Genomic DNA, 18,556 nt, shown 5'->3' with positions numbered 1-18,556 from the left:
TCTACTATTACAAGATGGGGTTACTGTGCAGGTAGTTCCATGAGGATTGTATTAATGTGCATGTTCTCAGTGCAGAGCTGCCTATTCCACCCAGGCTTGCAGTGCTGATTTGTGCAATTCATATTACTACAGAGCTGAGTTCTTTCCAAGGCTCAGCACAGTAAAAAGGCAAGGCACTGTAAAAATCACTGATCAAAACCCATCGTACCTGTCCAGCCATTTTGTAATCTGAGTATAAGATTGTTCAATTGTAATGAATACAAAAAATATGCTAATTTAGGCCACTAAAGTGAGATATTTAACCTGCCCTGTACTTTCTGTAAGGTCAATATAAACCAAGAATTATCATAGATTTCATATTGTATCTGCATGGATGTTAGCTTAACACTAAAGTATCAGTAACTATATCAAATTGGAAGGTTGGAAAGGATCACATCTCCTTGGAATTGTAATTTATTTTGCCAAGTGTCATGGTTTAAAACCAAGTCCGCACAGCTCTTTCACTCACTCCCCCCCTTTCCTCCCCCGACTTCCAGAGAGTTAGGAAGGAGAATCCAAAGAATGTAGCCCCCACGGGTTGAGATAAGAACAGCTTAATAGTTAAGGTATAACACAAATCATTACTGCTGTTACTACTACAAACAATAATGATGAAACAAGTAACAAGTGAAGAGAATACAACACCTCACCAGCCACCTACCCATAACTCACTCCACCCTGCCCGACAGAGCACCGACCAATACCTCCTCCATCCCCCCAGAGCTCCAGCCCTTCTGGGTTTGTCCCGGTTACATCCTGGGTATGACGTGCTATGGTATGGAATACCTCTTTGGCTAGCCTGGGTCAGGTGTCCTGTCTCTCCTTCCCCCTGGCCTCCCTCCTTCCCTGGCAGAGTATGAGCTCAGAAAAGACCTTGGACTAACCAAACATTTGAGCAGTAACTCAAAACATACTTGCTATCAGCAACCGTTCCCAGCCCGAAAGTCAAAACACAGCACTGCACCAGCTACCAAGAAGGAGAAAAATGACTGCTACTGCTCAAACCAGGACAGGAAGTAATATAGTAAAAGACAATATTCTACAAGTTATTATGGGGATGTTGCAGCAAAACTTTGTGAACAGCAAAGAGAAAAACAGATATTGTTCTCTTCCAAAGGTGAAGAAGGACCTGATACAGATAAGTAGCGACAATGGCCAGATGTGGGTTATCCCATGCTGGAGTAATTTTCTTTCTGCTCTTCATTTGCTGCCATTTGTATACAGAATGATAGCAGAGCTGTAATACTTTTTATACCTTCTTCTCACCTCCTTTGCATTTAGCCATACGTACGGTATTTTAAATACACTGGATACATCTTATTTGCTCTCCTTATTATGCCATAAATCCAGTTCTGCCTGGCCTTGAAGGTGGCTTCCCTTCAGTCATGAATAACTGACCTTTTGTGACTTGTGTTCATATGTATTGGACCTCCATTATTATCCTGGCCTTGTACTACTGGGAGATGTTGCTACATGTTTTGGGGACATAGCAAGCACAAAATTTGTAGAAAGGAGTTTTATCAGATTTACCAAGTATAATGGGAAAAAATGTTCAAGTTGATCTGAAGATAGATAGGCACCTATGTATGCATATAAATGCCTATCTCTTTCCGATAACTGCACATACTGATACCTAGTTCGTCGTGTCTTAGGTTTGGAAATGCCATGTTAGGTGATGTTAGTCCAACTGAGAAAGAGCACAAATAAATGTTAATACTGAGACTGCAATGAAAATGACTGTGTACTGCCAGTTGTGCCAGGGCAAAAGGCAGTGGAGGAATACTGACAAGGTGACTTTACAGGCAGTTCTAAGGAAAGCCCTACTGGTGCTGGTAAGCCCTACTGATGCTGGGAAGCATGTGGAAGTAAGGTGCTAACATGAAATATGACAAATGCTGATGAGGGCTGAAACCAGGATGGAGCTGGAAACATTGCACTGTGAATAATCAGACAATTAATGAGATACTAGTCTATGAAAGTTGGCAAAGCTCCTGCTTACATCAAAAAAGAGCTTTTGGAGGGGTGCAGAGAGAGTCCTGTAGTGGTTGAACTCTTGGATCTGGAGAGTGATCCTTGGTATTTCTTGAGGCCAAAGAAAAGGGCATGGAGACACTGAGGTGAAAGAACCTTATGTCAGCATTTTGATTATGTGACCAGGAAGCAAAGAACCATTTTCTTTCCCTGCCGAAAATGCACGTACATGTATACCAATGAAAAGAAACTTCATGTCTGGTACACTGACATTCAACAGGCCATTGGTTAAATCTGCACTTGTGTCATATGTTTACATTGATTTTTATGTTCTGGCATTGTATTAGTCAGACTGCAGATTACCTCCTCACTTAAAGAGTTACTAAGGTAATCACTTAAAGGCTGCTAAAATTATCCTGTGCTTTGAATATTGTACAGAAAAATCTAGTGAGTACATCATTGTGACACAAATTATATTTAGTCAGTGTATATTCTGAAGTGCTAGCAATTAGTATGTCAATGCATAAAAGAATTTGAAATATTAAATATGTGTTGAAGCTTATCATTAAATAGATTACTTCAGTGACACTTGTACAGTTGTTTATTTCCATTGTAACTGCCCAAGCAATGATGTAGTTGCATTTAGAAAAAATCTTCAAATGCATTTTTCATGTTTAATAATTTCAACAAAGCCATACAAGCAGCTCACTTGTTCTTAGTATTGTGACAGATATTATTCTTCATCAGAAGAATAATTGGGTTTTCAGTTATGAGGTGGACTGCTAGAATATTAATATTTGGGTTTGTGAGATTTCTGAACAGTATTCCAAATATGTAACTGTTTGGAATACAAACTGGATACAGAAGTACTATCACTTTAGGCAATAATGATAAATTATTCACTACTTCAGCAATGTTTCCATGTTCAGTACGTATACACCTGCGTAATAAACTGATTTAAATGCTCCTTTTATTTGAACTTTTTAAGAGATCATTTATTAAGTCATACAGCTGTTTTAAAACAGTTTGGTAAATTGGTAAATTGAACTTCACTTTTCAATTTACTGTTAAGGTCTGAGTCTGTACCATGGGAGTTTCAACAGCAGCACACTAGTTAAAATCACCTTGAAATTTACAATCAAATTATGATAATGTTTTTTCTTTTTTATAACTTAGTAAGCAAATTTAAGTTTTTGCATTTAACTAAACAATTCCTTAGGGATTACATGAAATTTCAAATAAAAATAAATATTAATTCATGACAACTTTTAACTTCATATTTCTTTCTCTTTCCTGTTACCTTCCCACAACTATAAGTGTCTGATAATAAATTGGAGACTAGAAGTATATAATGTTAGCACATACAAGACAGATCCTTCTTTTTAATCATTCTTAAGTTATACCAAAGTAAGCCTTTGGCACCTCTCAAGATCAGTTAACTACTTACAACAAATGTGTTTCAGAAAAAGAGAATGCTTTTGAAAAGCTTTTTGTTCCTGTCTTTACATCAAAACTTAACTTTTAATCTGGTTTCCTGTGCGATCATACTGCTGTGAATGTGTCTCTTATTTCCCACCTAATGACTTCAGAACATGCTTATCATCTTTACTTTCAACAGGGGAGAGGATGGGGGGAAAGGGGCTTGATTCCTCAAATATAATTAAAATTCCTGTAGTTTCATCAAAGTTGGTGACTGGGAAGAGGTAAAGAAACCCCACTAGTGTTCCCACTAAGACAAAGTGCAGTCTGAGCCCACACCTAACACACTCTAAAAATCCATGCAGGTAGGCATCGTTATAAGTTACAGAAGAAAGCTTCAGTTGGAGCTTTCTACTTAGAAAGTCAATCAAAATTCAGACACAAATTGATAGGAAATAAAGCTTCATTGTTTTCCACTGTTCATAAAGCTACTTGTCAGGAAAGTTTCATCCAACCTCACTGTTCCATTCTACAGTGTTGACAACTTTTATTTCCACACCAGCTCTCATTGTGAGAAATAACTTTCAGAAGGTGATTCATTTAAGAGTATGAGCTATAGACGCAGGAGCAGGGTTTATGATTGTAGAACAGCCAGGTGGAACTTAGTCCTATTCTGACAAACTGTACTTCATAAACTGATGATGAGTGAGTTGGTGGGAGAAGGGAGAAAGGGGAGTTTGAGGATCAACTTCAGCCAAGTAGAGAGGATTGTAAGAAGAAAAGAAGTAGTGCTTAGCCATTTCTATGCTTTTTGTAGTTTGACTCAGAGAGAGAAAAAGCCAAACTACCTTTAACTCAGTCTGTTTTTATTCCACCTGAGAGATAATACAAAATTCATATTCAGTTTTTTACATTGAGGAAGACGTATCTGAATTCTCACAAATGTAATGTCACATGTACTGGTACAAATTGGTCTTGTTATCCAGAAAGTCCTATTTTTGCATCTTCATACAGTTATTACATCAAATACCAAGTTTCCACTTAATTGCAACATGCTAAATTTGATTAGACAGTCACGATAGTTTCTGAATAAGAGTCTTGTTCAAACATTGTTGACATTAGAAAGTTTTTAAATAGGATACTTTGGCAAGTATCAGAATTAGTCAGAAAGTGCTGGACTGAGAATCTTTGCTTGGAGAAATTCAGTATCTCTAGTTTTGAAAACCAAGTTGCAAGAGATCCAAACACAAAGGTAACTTAAATGGCAGGAAAAGGCATGAAGTTTGTGAAACTCAGAGAACACTGTCAATATGAATCTTGTATACATTTGCCATATGAACCCTGACTAATAAGCCTTCTTAACAGAATAAATCAATTCTTCTCAGCTTGAGCTCACTTTATCCCATGCTTCATGTTTTTTTGACAAAGCATCATACAGACATTTGGAATTACACCAAAATCATAGTTTCACGTGGCATTTCATTTTCTCAATTAAGTTGATATTTCTAATAGAATGAGGAAAATAATTTTCCCTCTGTTACTGAATATTGTATGAAATGGACTATCCTGGTGTCTCCCAACATGATCAGAAGAAAGAAGGATTTAATGTTTATGTTATTTTCATTTTAATGCATTTGAAATTAGAATTGCTCAAAGGAAGAAGTGCTTGTCATGGAATAACAGAATAGATTTTTATTGTGCAAACTAGATATTATTTTATTACACCAAATGTGATATTATTTACTATATTCTTTGCTTTTTTGTTGCTTGAACTTGGAAGTTATTTTTGATAACTTTAAAATACTATGATCTTCCTGATTATATTTGCATGCAGGGCTATTGCATTAATTTAAATAGCACTACTAAATATTTTGAATAATAACTTCTTGGTCAACACTTGCAGTTTTTCGGATTCACTGAGGATTACTTAAATAGGTGTACCTTAAAATTTAATGTGGACATATTACAATTCAATAGGCTAAAATGATAATGGTTATGTAATGACATTAGTTTTAAACTGATAATGACTAAAAGCAACTTCTCTGGGAGAAGGTACAAAACTTATTCCTGAGAAACAGACAAGGTTTTGCGGGTTTGGGGGTTGTGTGTAAGGTTTTTGGGGGTTGTTTGTGGTTTTGGTGTTGATTTATTCATTTTTTTTCTTTTGTATCAATTTTATTCTACTTGCCTTGAAAAGTATAAGAAAAAACAAGGGAAAAATTCATTCAGGAAGGTTTTTGTTTTGTTTTGTTGTTTCCCCCCACCCCCTTTACCTTTTAATTTGGATCACCTTAATGGTTACATGCCATCTCTAACAATTAGACACTGAACTTCAATTGATGCTTCTGATTGACTTGCAGCACCTGTGAACTGGTCATGTAGCTAGCCCATGGTAAAACATCCTCCTAGTAGTAATTATCTGCCTCTTTATCCTACGCTTTTTCTATCTTGTCCATCTGTTAGGTCCCCTCTTTCATCTCATAAGAAATATTGGTATATCTATTATCTTTGGTTTGTTTGACTATGCAGAAAAATAATATAGTCTAAAAATCTTTATAGATATCATTTGTTTCAAAAATAAACAAAACTTTATTTTATGACAAATTTCTATAGCAGAGAAGTTTGATTATAAAAAGATATTTCAACAAGACTGTGGGTAAGCCTCAAATTTGCTTAATGCAAAGCAACAAGCATATAATCATCAAAAGCTCACTTTTACAAAATGCTAGTTTCACAAAATACAAATACACTAACTGCAAACATTGTAAAACCTATTTCAGCAGCCCTAATGCATTTATTTCTGCACAGTAATCCTCACTAGTTTTGTAAAAATCTATCTCATTAGTAGAATATTTATATGAGAACTGTTCAAACAATTCATAAGAACAATTCACAAGAACAATTCACTGCCAGGAATACTGAGGTTTTTACTCACCATCAGTACATGCATCTCTTAAAGTACTATCAGGGGTGACATATTTCATTGATTTTCTCTTCTAGTCATCCACGGTGATTTTAATCTTCTTAAGCTCATACTCACAACTACACCTCATTACACAAATGTGTGGGAGAGGAAAAAGTATGGTTTTCCCAAGGAGCTGAATTAGTTACATATATTCGCATTTCCTAGACTTTAGAATGGTGTGATGCGGGATGTGGAGAGAAAATATATTACTGATATACAATGATAAACTCAAGGGTGATATGAATTTGTCATAAACTAAAAAAATCACTAGCATATCATGTTGAATCTTTATGCCACGCTTTATCATGGAATTTCTTACTTCTTTAGCAGGGCATGAAGGGAACTATCCTGTCTATAAAGAAGGTGTTCCCCTAATAGTCATAGAACCATGGAGTCATTTAGGCTGGAAAACACCTTTAAGATCATCAAGTCCAACCATTAACCTAGCTCTGCCAAGTTCATGACTAAACTATGTCCCCTCAGTGCCATGTCTACACATCTTTTAAGTACCTCCAGGGATGATGATTCCACCACTTTCCTGGGCAGCCCATTCCAGTTTTTAATAACCCCTTTGATGAAGAAATTTCTCCTAATACCTAATCTATACCTCCCCTAGTGCAACCAGATGCCGTTTTCTCTCACCCTATCACCCATTACTTGGAAGAAGAAACTGACACCCACCTTGCTATTACCTCCTTTCAGGTAGTTGTAGAGAGCAATAAGGTGCCACCTGATCCTCCTTTTCTCCAGGCTAAACAACCCTCATTCGCTCAGCTGCTCCTCATAAGGTTTGTTCTCTAGACCTTTCACCAGCTTTGTTGCTAACATCTTTGATACGCTCCAGCAACTCAACATCTCTCTTGTAGTGAGGGGCCCAGAACTGAACACAGGATTCGAGGTGCAGCCTCACCAGTGCTGAGTACGGGAGGATGATCACTGAGTACAGGGGGATGATGATAGTGCTGGCCACGCTATTTCTGATACAGGCTAGGATGCCATTGGTCTTCTTGGCTGCCTGGTCACAACCTGGCTCACGTTCAGCTGACTGCTAAGCAACACCCCCAGGTCCTTTTCTGCTGGGCATCTTTCCAGCCACTCTTCCCCAGGCCTGTAGTGTTGCATGGGGTTGTGGTGACCCAAGTGCAGGACTGTCCTGGGTTCAGCTGTAACAGTTATTTTTCCCCACTTCTTAGCTGCTGGTGCGGTGCTGTGTTTTGGCTTCAGTTGAGATCAATGCAGATAGATCACAAATGTTTTAGTTGTTGCTAAGACTACCACCTGATATCTGCCTTGTTCATCTTTCCCCTGATTCTGAACCATAAACACTCAACCCTACCATTACCATCATTAAGCTCTAGACAATTGAAACACTCCCCACTACCTGTCTTTCTTTGCCTATCCCTTCCATAGAGCTTATAGCCATTCACTGCAGCACTCCATTGTGAAAATCACAAACAGTCTTTTTTAGTTTTTTCTTATGAAAGCAGTTTTGATGCAGGGCACAGGCCTGCTTAATGTCAGTGAATAGATGAACCATTGTTCTCTTTATTGTTTAGTTCCACAAACCATTCCAATGAATAGAAACCTATTCTGCCTCTAGGACTTCATATTAAAGCACCAGTGAATGGATTGTGAGGGACTATCTGGGGACTCAAATAGTCTTGGCAATAAATATATTAATTTTGTCATTAGTGGACCAGAAATTCATGTGAATTGAAACTGTATAAACTAAATTTACCAGTAGAATTTGCTAGAAGATATGCAAATTTAATTTTGTAGAGTTTATCTCTGCTCTGGTAAATGTAACAGTAAACAACTTGTCTAGCTGCATATTGGCAATAACAATAAACATGGTGCTTGCAATTCTTTGGTCTCTGGAGCACAAATGTTAGAAACATAGTCAAGTATGTTACTTTGCAACACAGAGAAAAATCAGCTGACTAAAGACGAAGCTAAAATTCAGTCTGTGACATGTTCCTTTTTGCCAGCATGCATCACTTCTTTTTGAATAGTCATAACAATGCTGCCTGGCAAAGAATGGAATAATTACTTTGATTATAAACTCCTATAGTTTAGACAGCTCACTTTGGAGCTTTTACACTGAATACTGTGTATTTCTTGGGAGTATCTGTTAATGGAAAGCAGACATAATATACTTTTTTTAAAAATGGACTATACAGATTGAATTGCTGAAAAAAAATAGATACAAAGCATTTAAAGGGATATGTAGATTTTAGTAGTGTTAAAACTTAGGGAAAATGCTTAAATAAAAAGTTATCCTTGAAGGACCTTTGTATCTCTTTAAGAAACTGTAGGTATGATAGAAAAGATAATGAATAATAAAAAAATGGCACACAGTTTCTTCTGTTTCCCATAGCGACTTAGAAACAAACCAAGGCAAAATAGAGGTGAAATAAATTATCATTACCTTTGAAAGGAAAAATCTGAACAAAAAAGAAGAAACGTGTTTCTAAATTATTAGAGTCCATTCAGCTCATTGACTGGAATTTGGAAAAAACCTAGTGTAACCCAATATAATATCTGTACACAGAACATAATGTTAGTATTTTCTTTCTTGTATTTGCAACATCTGTTTTTTCAGGATATCAGCTGCTTCTCAACATCGGAATAAAATATTCTGAGTTAAATACAAATACTGGTCAAGCTGCAAGCACACGAGCATTTGCTCATTTTTAAAAAACAAACCAAAAGGCACATTGTTTTCTTTTAAATATCAAGATATAACAACCAAGAAACTGAGTTGCTGCAATTATCTCTTTTAATTCCTAATAGTACAGAAGGTCTGAATGCATAGCTCCCCACTGAAATGAGGATTCATAGTCTTGACTTTGCAAAACTAACTTCTCAAAGAAGCAAAGGCTTCTTTCTCTTTATCAAAACGGAGGTTTGATTAACCCCTCTGGAAGCCAGAACGCTATACCAATGTGTACAAGATTTCTTCCTTCTGGAAAGTAAGGAAAGATCTGCCCACTTCAAGTATAAGAGTGAACAGATGATCTCTCATCCTTAAGTTACTATGTGACAGTTGGTTTCAGCTGGAAAAACTGGATGTGTTAGGCTGTCATGGCCACTTGATACTGTATCTCTTGTTATGCAGGTTATATCAGTTATACAGATCTTAGGAAAAGGAAAATGTTGAGGGCTTCCTCTGCTCTTTGTTTTCCTGGATTTCACATTGGCTGAAGGATTACACAAGCCTTCTTGAGGAAAGGTTGTGTTTGCCCTATTCAGACTTCATTGGTCATTCTTGATATTGGTAGTCATACAGAAAGTAAGTGATGCTGTCTTGGGGCAATCTTGTGAGTTGCTTTGGGCAATTATATAATTCATGTCAAGAGTAACTAAACTTTTACTTAAAGCTGCAACTTAACTGTTGAAGACCCTCAAAGGTGTTTCATGCCTTAGAGCAGATAAACGGAGAAAAGCCAAAACTTTGATGGGTGAAGTAAAGATGGGTACACATGGGGATCATACTGTTTTGTCATTGTATTGGCTTTTCTGCTCTTAGAGATCTTCCAAAAGAGACTATGGGAGGGATATCTGGGGTCACTTGATTTGTCTGTTTGACTCCTAATCCAGCAAAACACTTAAATGTATTTTCTAAATTAAGATGGAATTATTCCCATGCTTAAACAAGTGATTTTAGTTTAAGACATTCTTCTACAGAAATATCCCACTGAAGCCTAATCCATAGAGCCAGGTAATCTGGATGAGCTATATAAATTTACTAAAATACATCTCATCATGTGCAAAGGTCTTAATCTAGCTTCCTTTACATCCTGTCACAACAATGAGCTTGATTTAAATCATTCTCTTTCTCATTTAAATGTAAGGCTCTGGGGCCCTAAGGCTAAATGCTGAAAGTTACTGTCTCATCCCCCTTTGTCACCTAGATACAAGGTTTTGAATACCTTGTGCCTCTTGGCAAATTATTAAATCAAATTTGTTCATTTAAAGGGATATTAGAAGGGTAGTGGAAAATATAACCTCCACAAATTTACCAGTTATGTTGCTATTCCCCAGTAAATCATCATTATTAGTTCTATCTGTGTTTTCAGGTTTGGTTTTGTACTTGAACTTTTATTCTTCCCTGGGTGTCTGCATGATTTCACCATTTCCTATTTGAATTGTATGTTTAGTTTATAAAAAAAGGTCAGATACCATTGCCATCTAATAGCTAGTGCCTTGTTGATTTTTAAATAATCAATTAGAGTATAATTTTTTCATAGAATTTATGTGGTTTCACTTTCTTTTTTTCATGGTGTCTCATGCAGGGTGCTAGCTTACTGTGTATGGATGGGGTTTGGATAGTTAGCAGAGTCACTTGTTCTGAAAGTCCTGTATTTTCTTTCAGTTGTACCACCGATACTTCAACAAATATTCTTCAATAGTCATTTGAATCTGCCAGGTGGAGCTGGCAGGCCAACTATTCTCTAACAGTGAAAGCCTGTACTTTTTCTTTAAATAAACAGAATTTTGGAGGGCCAAGGAAAGGCTCATTGCTTGTTCTGCACATGAAAACGTTGAGGCTACAGCAAAACACCTTTAGGAGGATGTTCTAGATGGTGGGAGGCAAAACCTAACACCTTTATATTTTCTTACTTAGGATCTGATATCCCTTATCTCAGGTTCACTCCTGGCAGGGACTCTATGGGAAATCTTGGCATAGATTCAAAACAGATAGAATATCATAAAGAAAATATAATTTTAGCAATCAGAAGAAAATAGGATTGTAGGTTTTGTTCTGTAATTTAAATTACATAGTAACTCCTGTGTATAGTAACTAGTAGGTAACCACACTGTAATTTTAAGGTAATTCCAGACTATATGAAATTCACAGCAATTTAATGTTGAATTAATGATCACTTGCAGTTTTAGCCACCTGTTTTCTGAGCTACAACAGGTGTCTAGATTTGAAGGGGCTGTGGGCATATGATGCATATTTTGAATCTCTTTTATTTAGGCTCCTAGTAAAGTCTGTACTTTCAGGTAAACTGGATCAGTATGTCAAGGAGTGGGAATGATTGAAAGGTTGACACAACCAAAAAAACAGAAGACTCATAAGGCAGTCTGCATTGAAGGAAAGGGAAAGAAGAAATAAGACAGGTCAGTGACCACAGACAGGAAAATTCATAGTGGCTTTGGAGTAAGGCAGGCAAAAAAAAAAAAATTCCTTTCAGTTTCCATCCCTTTCCAAAGCTAAAGAAAAAAGGTAGGGAATCAGTCAGTAGAGCAAATAACAATGTTTGGTTCCCCCCCAAGGAGGGGGTTTTCTTTTTTGAGGTTTTCTTTTTTAACATTCATGTCCCAAACCAGGCAGAACAGTGCACTAAACCTGCGTCTTATACAACCTGGGTCCTGCTAGCTCTTAAAGCATCATGAAATTGAGCTGCAAGGTACTGTAGGAGATCAGTTTGTCCACAAAAACTCAGTTCAAACCCCAAAGGCTTCACTATTATTATTTAGCAAATAATATTGGATAAACTTCTAATCCAAGAAAACTGTAATATCTGTAGATACTCATTATAAAATAGATTAATTTCTCTTGCAGTGAGGCAGGATCAGAAATAACTAGGTCATTACCAGTGAAAAGCTTCACTCACTTGCTGGTTTTGTGCTCACATCTGACTTCTAATACATACTTCACACTTACCTTCACAGAGTTTCATTTTTCTCATTTCAAATTCTCACTTTAATTTGTCAAGAACATGCTGAATTCTGCTCTCCACAGATATCTTGCTCACACTGCGGCAATTTGCAAGCTTTTCACTACTGGATCACTGAAGTTATTAATAAGTAGAAGTTTGTCCTAGACAGATCCCTGGGGTTCTCACTTTAAATGCTCTCACTGTCTCACACTGAACTAACATCTGCTTGTTAGATTTAAGTTGAGTGACTTAATTTAGATCAGTTTTACATGTAAGCTTCTACTACACAGATGAGGAGGAAAGAATGCAAGATCCTGTCACCCATCTCTTCCTTTTGTCTGACCCTGCTTCCTCTCTGCAGTGGTGAAAACTCCCTGAGCTGTCTGTGCAGAGTTGGTGTGAACCTTTTGTACCATGCAGGGCATGTGTATCTCCTGTCAGCAAAGAGGAGAGGCAAGAAAAGTCTGCCTAGTGCCAGATACAAAAATGTGTTTTTATGCCAAATATGCTAATTAGTGTTTTAGTGTTTCTTATTAATCTGAAGTCTTTTTGAAAGAAAGGTTTTTATGACTCCTAAACTGTGTTGGTCCTTTTTCATGGACAGGAGCCACTGAATGACATGGTGCTGAAAATGAGAGTTGTTGGAAGTAATTTTTACATAATTTAAAATAGGTACCTAAACACTATGTTGCGTGTGGCCTGGACAGGAACTGTGTCTTCCTTTGAGGGAGGGCGATGATACTGTAATAGCATAGTGGGGCTTGAACCAAGTCAAGTAATCAATTTATTCTGTAGTAACTAATACTTACTGACCGAGCTTTATCTCTGCTCTCTCTGGTACACATATTCCACATGGAATTTGTTCCAATTACATTAGTGCTCAAGCCAGTGAGCCCGAAATTCAGGCCTCAAGTTGAGGGGTAATTGTCCATGCAATGAGAATAACAGCTTTGTAGAAGTGCCCCATGTAAACATCGACACTAAATGAAAGGAGATTCCTCCCTAGACTGACTGTGTCTGGCTCCGGCTAGACATTTCACTGGCACTGTGGTAGTGGAGCTATGATGACAATTCCTGCATCTTTGTATGTGTCCCTGTGTAATTCATACATTGTTTTTCATAGACCTTCTCCAGACTGGAACTAGCTTTTCTGTTCTCTTGTCAGTGTAGCTTGTGAATCTTTTGGATCCTTCCCTCCACTTGGCAGTCTTTGCAAGGCATCACGTTGCCATTCACCGCTGAGCTGCTGTGTGTTCTCCAGCGAAGTTTGTTAGGTTGCATCAGTGCAGATTAATATCTGTGCTGTCCCCACGCCTACCAGTTTGCTAACTGCAAGGTCAATAAAACTCTTTTTTCTGTCAAAAAAACAGCCGATTTCCTTATGAGAGTTGCAGCAATGTAGCAATCATGATGAACCTGTCATGTGGGCACAGCTGCAGGGAGCATTCATTAGATATACTGAAGGATACAGGAGGATTTTTTATCTATGCTATTTTATTCCTACAGCCATTTCTGGTTTTGCTTTTTTGTCTTATCTGGACACTTTTATCTAAGTTAGATTAGGGAAGGCCAGAGATCAGATTTGCTGAAAGAAGGAAGGAAAGGGTCTGAGAACTAGTTAGTTAGCCATCAAATTAATTTATTTATTTTTTCTATAATAATTCCAAGAGATGGTGTAGTTCTGCTATTTTACAATATTATCAGATTGATCATAGTTTAGTGACTGAATGATGATTCAGCTCTTTCAAGTAAGGAGTCATTCAAAATCAAGGATCTGACCAGTCAGTCTGGAAAAGAAGTAACAGTCATCTGCAGCATATTTCTACATGTTCACATGAACAAAAGTATAAAAATAAAATAAATCTTCCAAATGCATTTCAGACTTTTTGGGTGTCATGGTTTAAGCCCAGCCAGTAACTCAGGATCACGCAGCCACTCTCTCATTTCCCCCCACTTTCCTCCCCCAGCTCCCAGAGGGAAGGGGAGGAAAATCAAAAGAATGTAACTGCCACAGGTTGAGATAAGAACAGTTCAGTAACTAAGGTATAACACAAACCACTGCTGCTACCACCAATAATAGTAATGATAAGGGAAATAACAAGGGAAGAGAATACAGCCGCTCACCACTCACCAACTGATGCCCAGCCTGACCAAACAGTGATCTAGCCCTTCCAGGTAACTGCCCCCAGTTCTACATTCTGGACATGACGCGCTGTGGTATGGAATATCTCTTTGGCTAGTTTGGGTCAGGTGTCCTGTCTCTGCTTCCTCCCAACTTCCCCTCCTCCCTGGCAGAGTGCAAGACTCACGAAGTCCTTGGTCAGAGTAAACATTACTGAGCAACAATTAAAACCATCGGTGTTATCAGCGTTGTTCCCAGGCTGAAAGTCAAAACCACAGCACTGCACCAGCTAATAAGAAGGAGAAAAATGACTGCTACAGATGAACCCAAGACACTGGGAAATATCTGAAAGTTGTGCCAATCCTACGACCCTTTCTAATTATTCTTCTTACCTTTCACCACTTGGACCCAGCCAGCCCTTCTCTTGCCTCCTCTTCCTTTCACTTTTCTCAAATCCAAATACCAGATTAACACTAATGTCTTTGAAGCCAGAATAGCAATAATGCCTGTTACCAAACTGGCAAAAGATGCCATCACAGCAGGTCCTAAGTCCCAGAGAGATGAAGGAGACAGCCTATGGAGTCAGGCATGGGAACTGTCCTGCTGGAGCATATCTTGCAGGCAATATTGGTTGGGTCATGGACACGGGAACACACCAGCTTCTTCTGGGGGATGTTAACGATGCAGAAACAAGATGATCTGTCAGCCCTGACAGCCTTGCCCTTTGTACATTTACAGCCTTGCAAAGGTTTCCTTTCTGTTCTTGGTTTGCCTCTATTTCTTCTGATATGTGAGACAGGCCCACTTTGACAGTAGGTCAAGAATGACCATGAAGCAGACATTATGGACTTCCCTAAATAATTCCAAAATTTTCTTTAGAGTGTTTGGGTTTTATTAATTTCCTAATTATTCTGCAAACTGTATAGGTCAGAGCTGATTATTTTTGTGCTTGCAGTGACCCTTATTTCTGGTAAAATTCCCTTGTCAGCAACTTGAATCAGAGCCTGTTAAAGGTGAAAACACCTCTGATCTGCTGGTGAAATCTATTCCTCTTTCAGTCAGCTTTTCATCAAAACAGCAATGAAAGAAAGACTATTCATGAAGATCTCAAGTTTTAGAGTAATGTCACAGCTGCAGGTGGAAAGAGCAGACTGCAGTGAGCCATTGGGAAGTTTTATTTTCATTTTATGTAAGTGGTTTCATTCCCTGAGGAAGTGGAGGCCAAACTGAATGCCCAAAGAGGTCCCTTCTAGCTGTGGCTTCCTAAAGAAAGAGCTATTCATCCACTCAAGCTCAGAGAATGGTGTATTCCTTTCTTATATGAATTAACATCTCTCCATCAGTGCTCTATGACAGAGGGGAATGGGCTGAAGAAACTTTCCTAAGGGCTCCTAACATGCAAAGCAAAAAAGCAAACTAATATACCCACTTGTAATAAGTAGGCCTTACTTCAAGGAAGAGAATAAGTGAAAAGCTGTACTTCAGAGAACATTGCCATGTTTGGATGAGGTGTATGGGAACTAAGAAAAGAAAGTATGTAAGGAGGATCATTTGTGGCATGATCGTTTCTCATCTCAGTTCTTTTGATTTTAGTAACATAAACCAAGTAAGTGTGATCACAACAGTGGTTCTTCATAGCCTCCCAGCATCATAAAATAATTCTTTTAAGTTACAGAAAACTCTTCTTTTCACATATATGACAGACCTACAAATCCAGCAGAGTAGGACTTGGCCTACTCTACAACATCCTTTCCAGCTGTTTGTCTCTGCTGCCTGTGTTTGTCACTCTAAAAACAGCTATAAAATCTGGGTGTTGTCTGGAAAGCTTATTCTGTGGTAAAAAAGAAATAGCTGTTTCTTTTTAGAACAGTAAAGTTTTAGCACTTTTACATCTGTCTGGTGTTTATTTCCAACAGTCCATTAATAATCAAGTCTGTTAAACCAGGCGAGAGGCATGGAAGAGGAATACTAGCTGTACATGGCTACAGGTCAACAGGGAAACAATTTAATGAGTTTCAGCCATAGATGAAGTTATGAAGTGCCATACTAGGATGACACACCTCATATGCATTAGAAAATGCTGTATAATTTGTAAGAATCGTTATTTTACCTGAATAATTGCATGTTGTCTTGGAAAATATAAAACACAAAAAGAAACAAACAAAATAACAAGTTCTGAGATTCTAAGACAGAGTTAATCGGAAGAGATTCCCTGAAACCAGTGAAATTATGATACTTTTGACCTCTTATCTCTTAAATAGGCTGGAAGTGGGAATGTGAGCTTGAATATTAGACTCCTAGACATCCTACTCTCGGTAAATCCATACTTTCAGCACTGCTATAAGCATATTCATGACTTGGAATGCATAGGATAACTTAAGCTTTCTTTTCCTAATTTGCTTGGAGAACAAACTATTGTATCATTGTTAATCTTTATTTTATTGTTATTTCAGGTTAGGTTTCCCCATGATGATTGTATCCTGTACCATTGGGATGTGCTATCTTCTTGTTGCTCATGTCGTAGTAGGCTGGAACTCATAACACTTTATACTTTCAAGACTCGAAGAAGCTTTCTCTTTCATTTAGTTTATATATCAGAATACTAAGAACACATATAAAAGGAAAAGGATGTGTAAAACCCCAACATATGGTATCAATCAAAATGGTTGCATCAACATCAGATTTGGTCATTCTTAATCTTCTGTTTTATGAACAATTTGCAGAACTAGACAATCAAAGTTAAAATAATACATATCTTTAGTTGTGAATGCAATTCTTGTGCACCTGAGAAGACACCATCACAAGGGAATATGTTGTGCCTAATAGTTTGTATTGATACAATCTGAGTATAGTCACAGATGAAAAACTCATTCACAATAGCAGATGTTCAGTAATTTCTTTTTAGGGCTTCATTTGTCTTTGTCACTACATTTAGCTACTTGTATTAAAGTAACTAATATTCAAATTGTAATAATAGAAAATTAAGCAGTAAGTCTGTACACTATAAAGGATGTATTATTATCTACGTTTAAAAATAAACACATCTTCTGAAAATGTGCTATGGAAGGAATTATTATTTTGGAAGCGGGACTGCATTCTGTGGAGGCTTTGTATTTCATTTTAAAGCTCCTAACCAGTGTTAAGCTATTTTTTTTCTTAAAATAAACTAATGCCCCTCTTCTTATAAAAGTACAGACATAAAGAGTGATAAATCACTGGAAACCTTCAATTTAATTATTAATTCTCTTCTGTGATGGAGTACTCTAAATCTTTTAATAGGTTAATACACTATATGGAAGAATGAGATCATACCTTGGCTTTGATTTCCTTCTCTCTGATAATAATATGTTAAACCACATATATTGTTCCATATAAATTGCTGCCAGAACAGGTCAAACTTCTCATTATGAATATGAAAGTGATGCATTCAAGGTCTCAGTCCCCATCTCTCAATACCATTGCGCAACTGGTCTAAATTACTGGTAAGTCTGTTTTACCTTGAGTCAGAGAAATTGGCAACCTGGTGAGTGCACCCTGAAAAAAGTCTATCACACTGCCTCCCCCCCCCCCTCATTAAACAAACAACAACAACAATAGAAGCAACAAAAACAAACAAACAAGCAAACAAGCAGATACCCACTGAAACCGAATTGGTCTATCTCACTTTCAATGTGGAGGCTTTTGATTTGTAAGAACACTTTACTTTGCAAGGTGAGTAGCACCAGAGAGGACACCTTCAGCATCAGAGTGTGTGGAAAATGGCATTCAAGAGTTTCTTTCCTGAACCACAGGAGCCATGAAGGGAGATCAAAGTCCTTGCCAGGAGGTGCCCAAGACCTCTGCTGATGCGACCAGCTGACTAACAGGGGGTAGCACTGGGAGTGATGACCACAGGCACCCCACCCCCAAATGTGGGGGTTGGAAGTAGATGATCTTTAAACTCTCTTGGAGCCCAAATCATACTGTGATTCTATAATTCTATGTAATGTCTAGAATTCTGTTTCACTTTAAGAAATATTTATGCTAATCAGTTTAGCATTGTGTCGTAGTTAAAAATATTAACACAATATTTTACAGTCCTTAACATTTCTTACATTGGTGTAATCTTGGTACCGTCACTTGTTGTGCAAGAGCTGTTATTTTAAGCCATAGGGAATGCAATATCAGCCTCTGCTGAAACATATTTGTTTTAATCTGTTTTGGGGGGACAGTTTTATCTTTTTTTCATTCACACAATTGAAGATTTTATTTCCTTCTTTGTTCCATTAAAACACTGTTGGCAGGTAAGAGTATAAAAATGAGGCTATGGGCTCACAATACAATCTTACTAATTCTTTTTAAGGGCTAAAAGTACCCCAGAACCTAAACCTA

General features: G+C 37.6%; 1 protein-coding gene across 1 annotated transcript in view; it reads left to right on the top strand.

The window, feature by feature from the left end:
• OCA2 (OCA2 melanosomal transmembrane protein) overlaps positions 1-17,239 on the top strand; it is a 189,950-nt gene extending 172,711 nt beyond the window's left edge. The window contains exon 24 of the mRNA XM_005151395.3: positions 16,639-17,239. Within this exon, the coding sequence (XP_005151452.1) occupies positions 16,639-16,726 (88 nt within the window). The 3' untranslated portion in view covers positions 16,727-17,239. The remainder of the gene's footprint in view (positions 1-16,638) is intronic.
• Positions 17,240-18,556: the final 1,317 nt, after the last annotated feature.

The sequence above is a fragment of the Melopsittacus undulatus genome, chromosome 2, assembly GCF_012275295.1.
Source record: "Melopsittacus undulatus isolate bMelUnd1 chromosome 2, bMelUnd1.mat.Z, whole genome shotgun sequence".
Taxonomy (NCBI): Eukaryota; Metazoa; Chordata; class Aves; order Psittaciformes; family Psittaculidae; genus Melopsittacus; species Melopsittacus undulatus.
The sequence above is the reverse complement of the archived record's forward strand: the minus strand, read 5'-3'. Positions and strand labels throughout refer to the sequence as shown.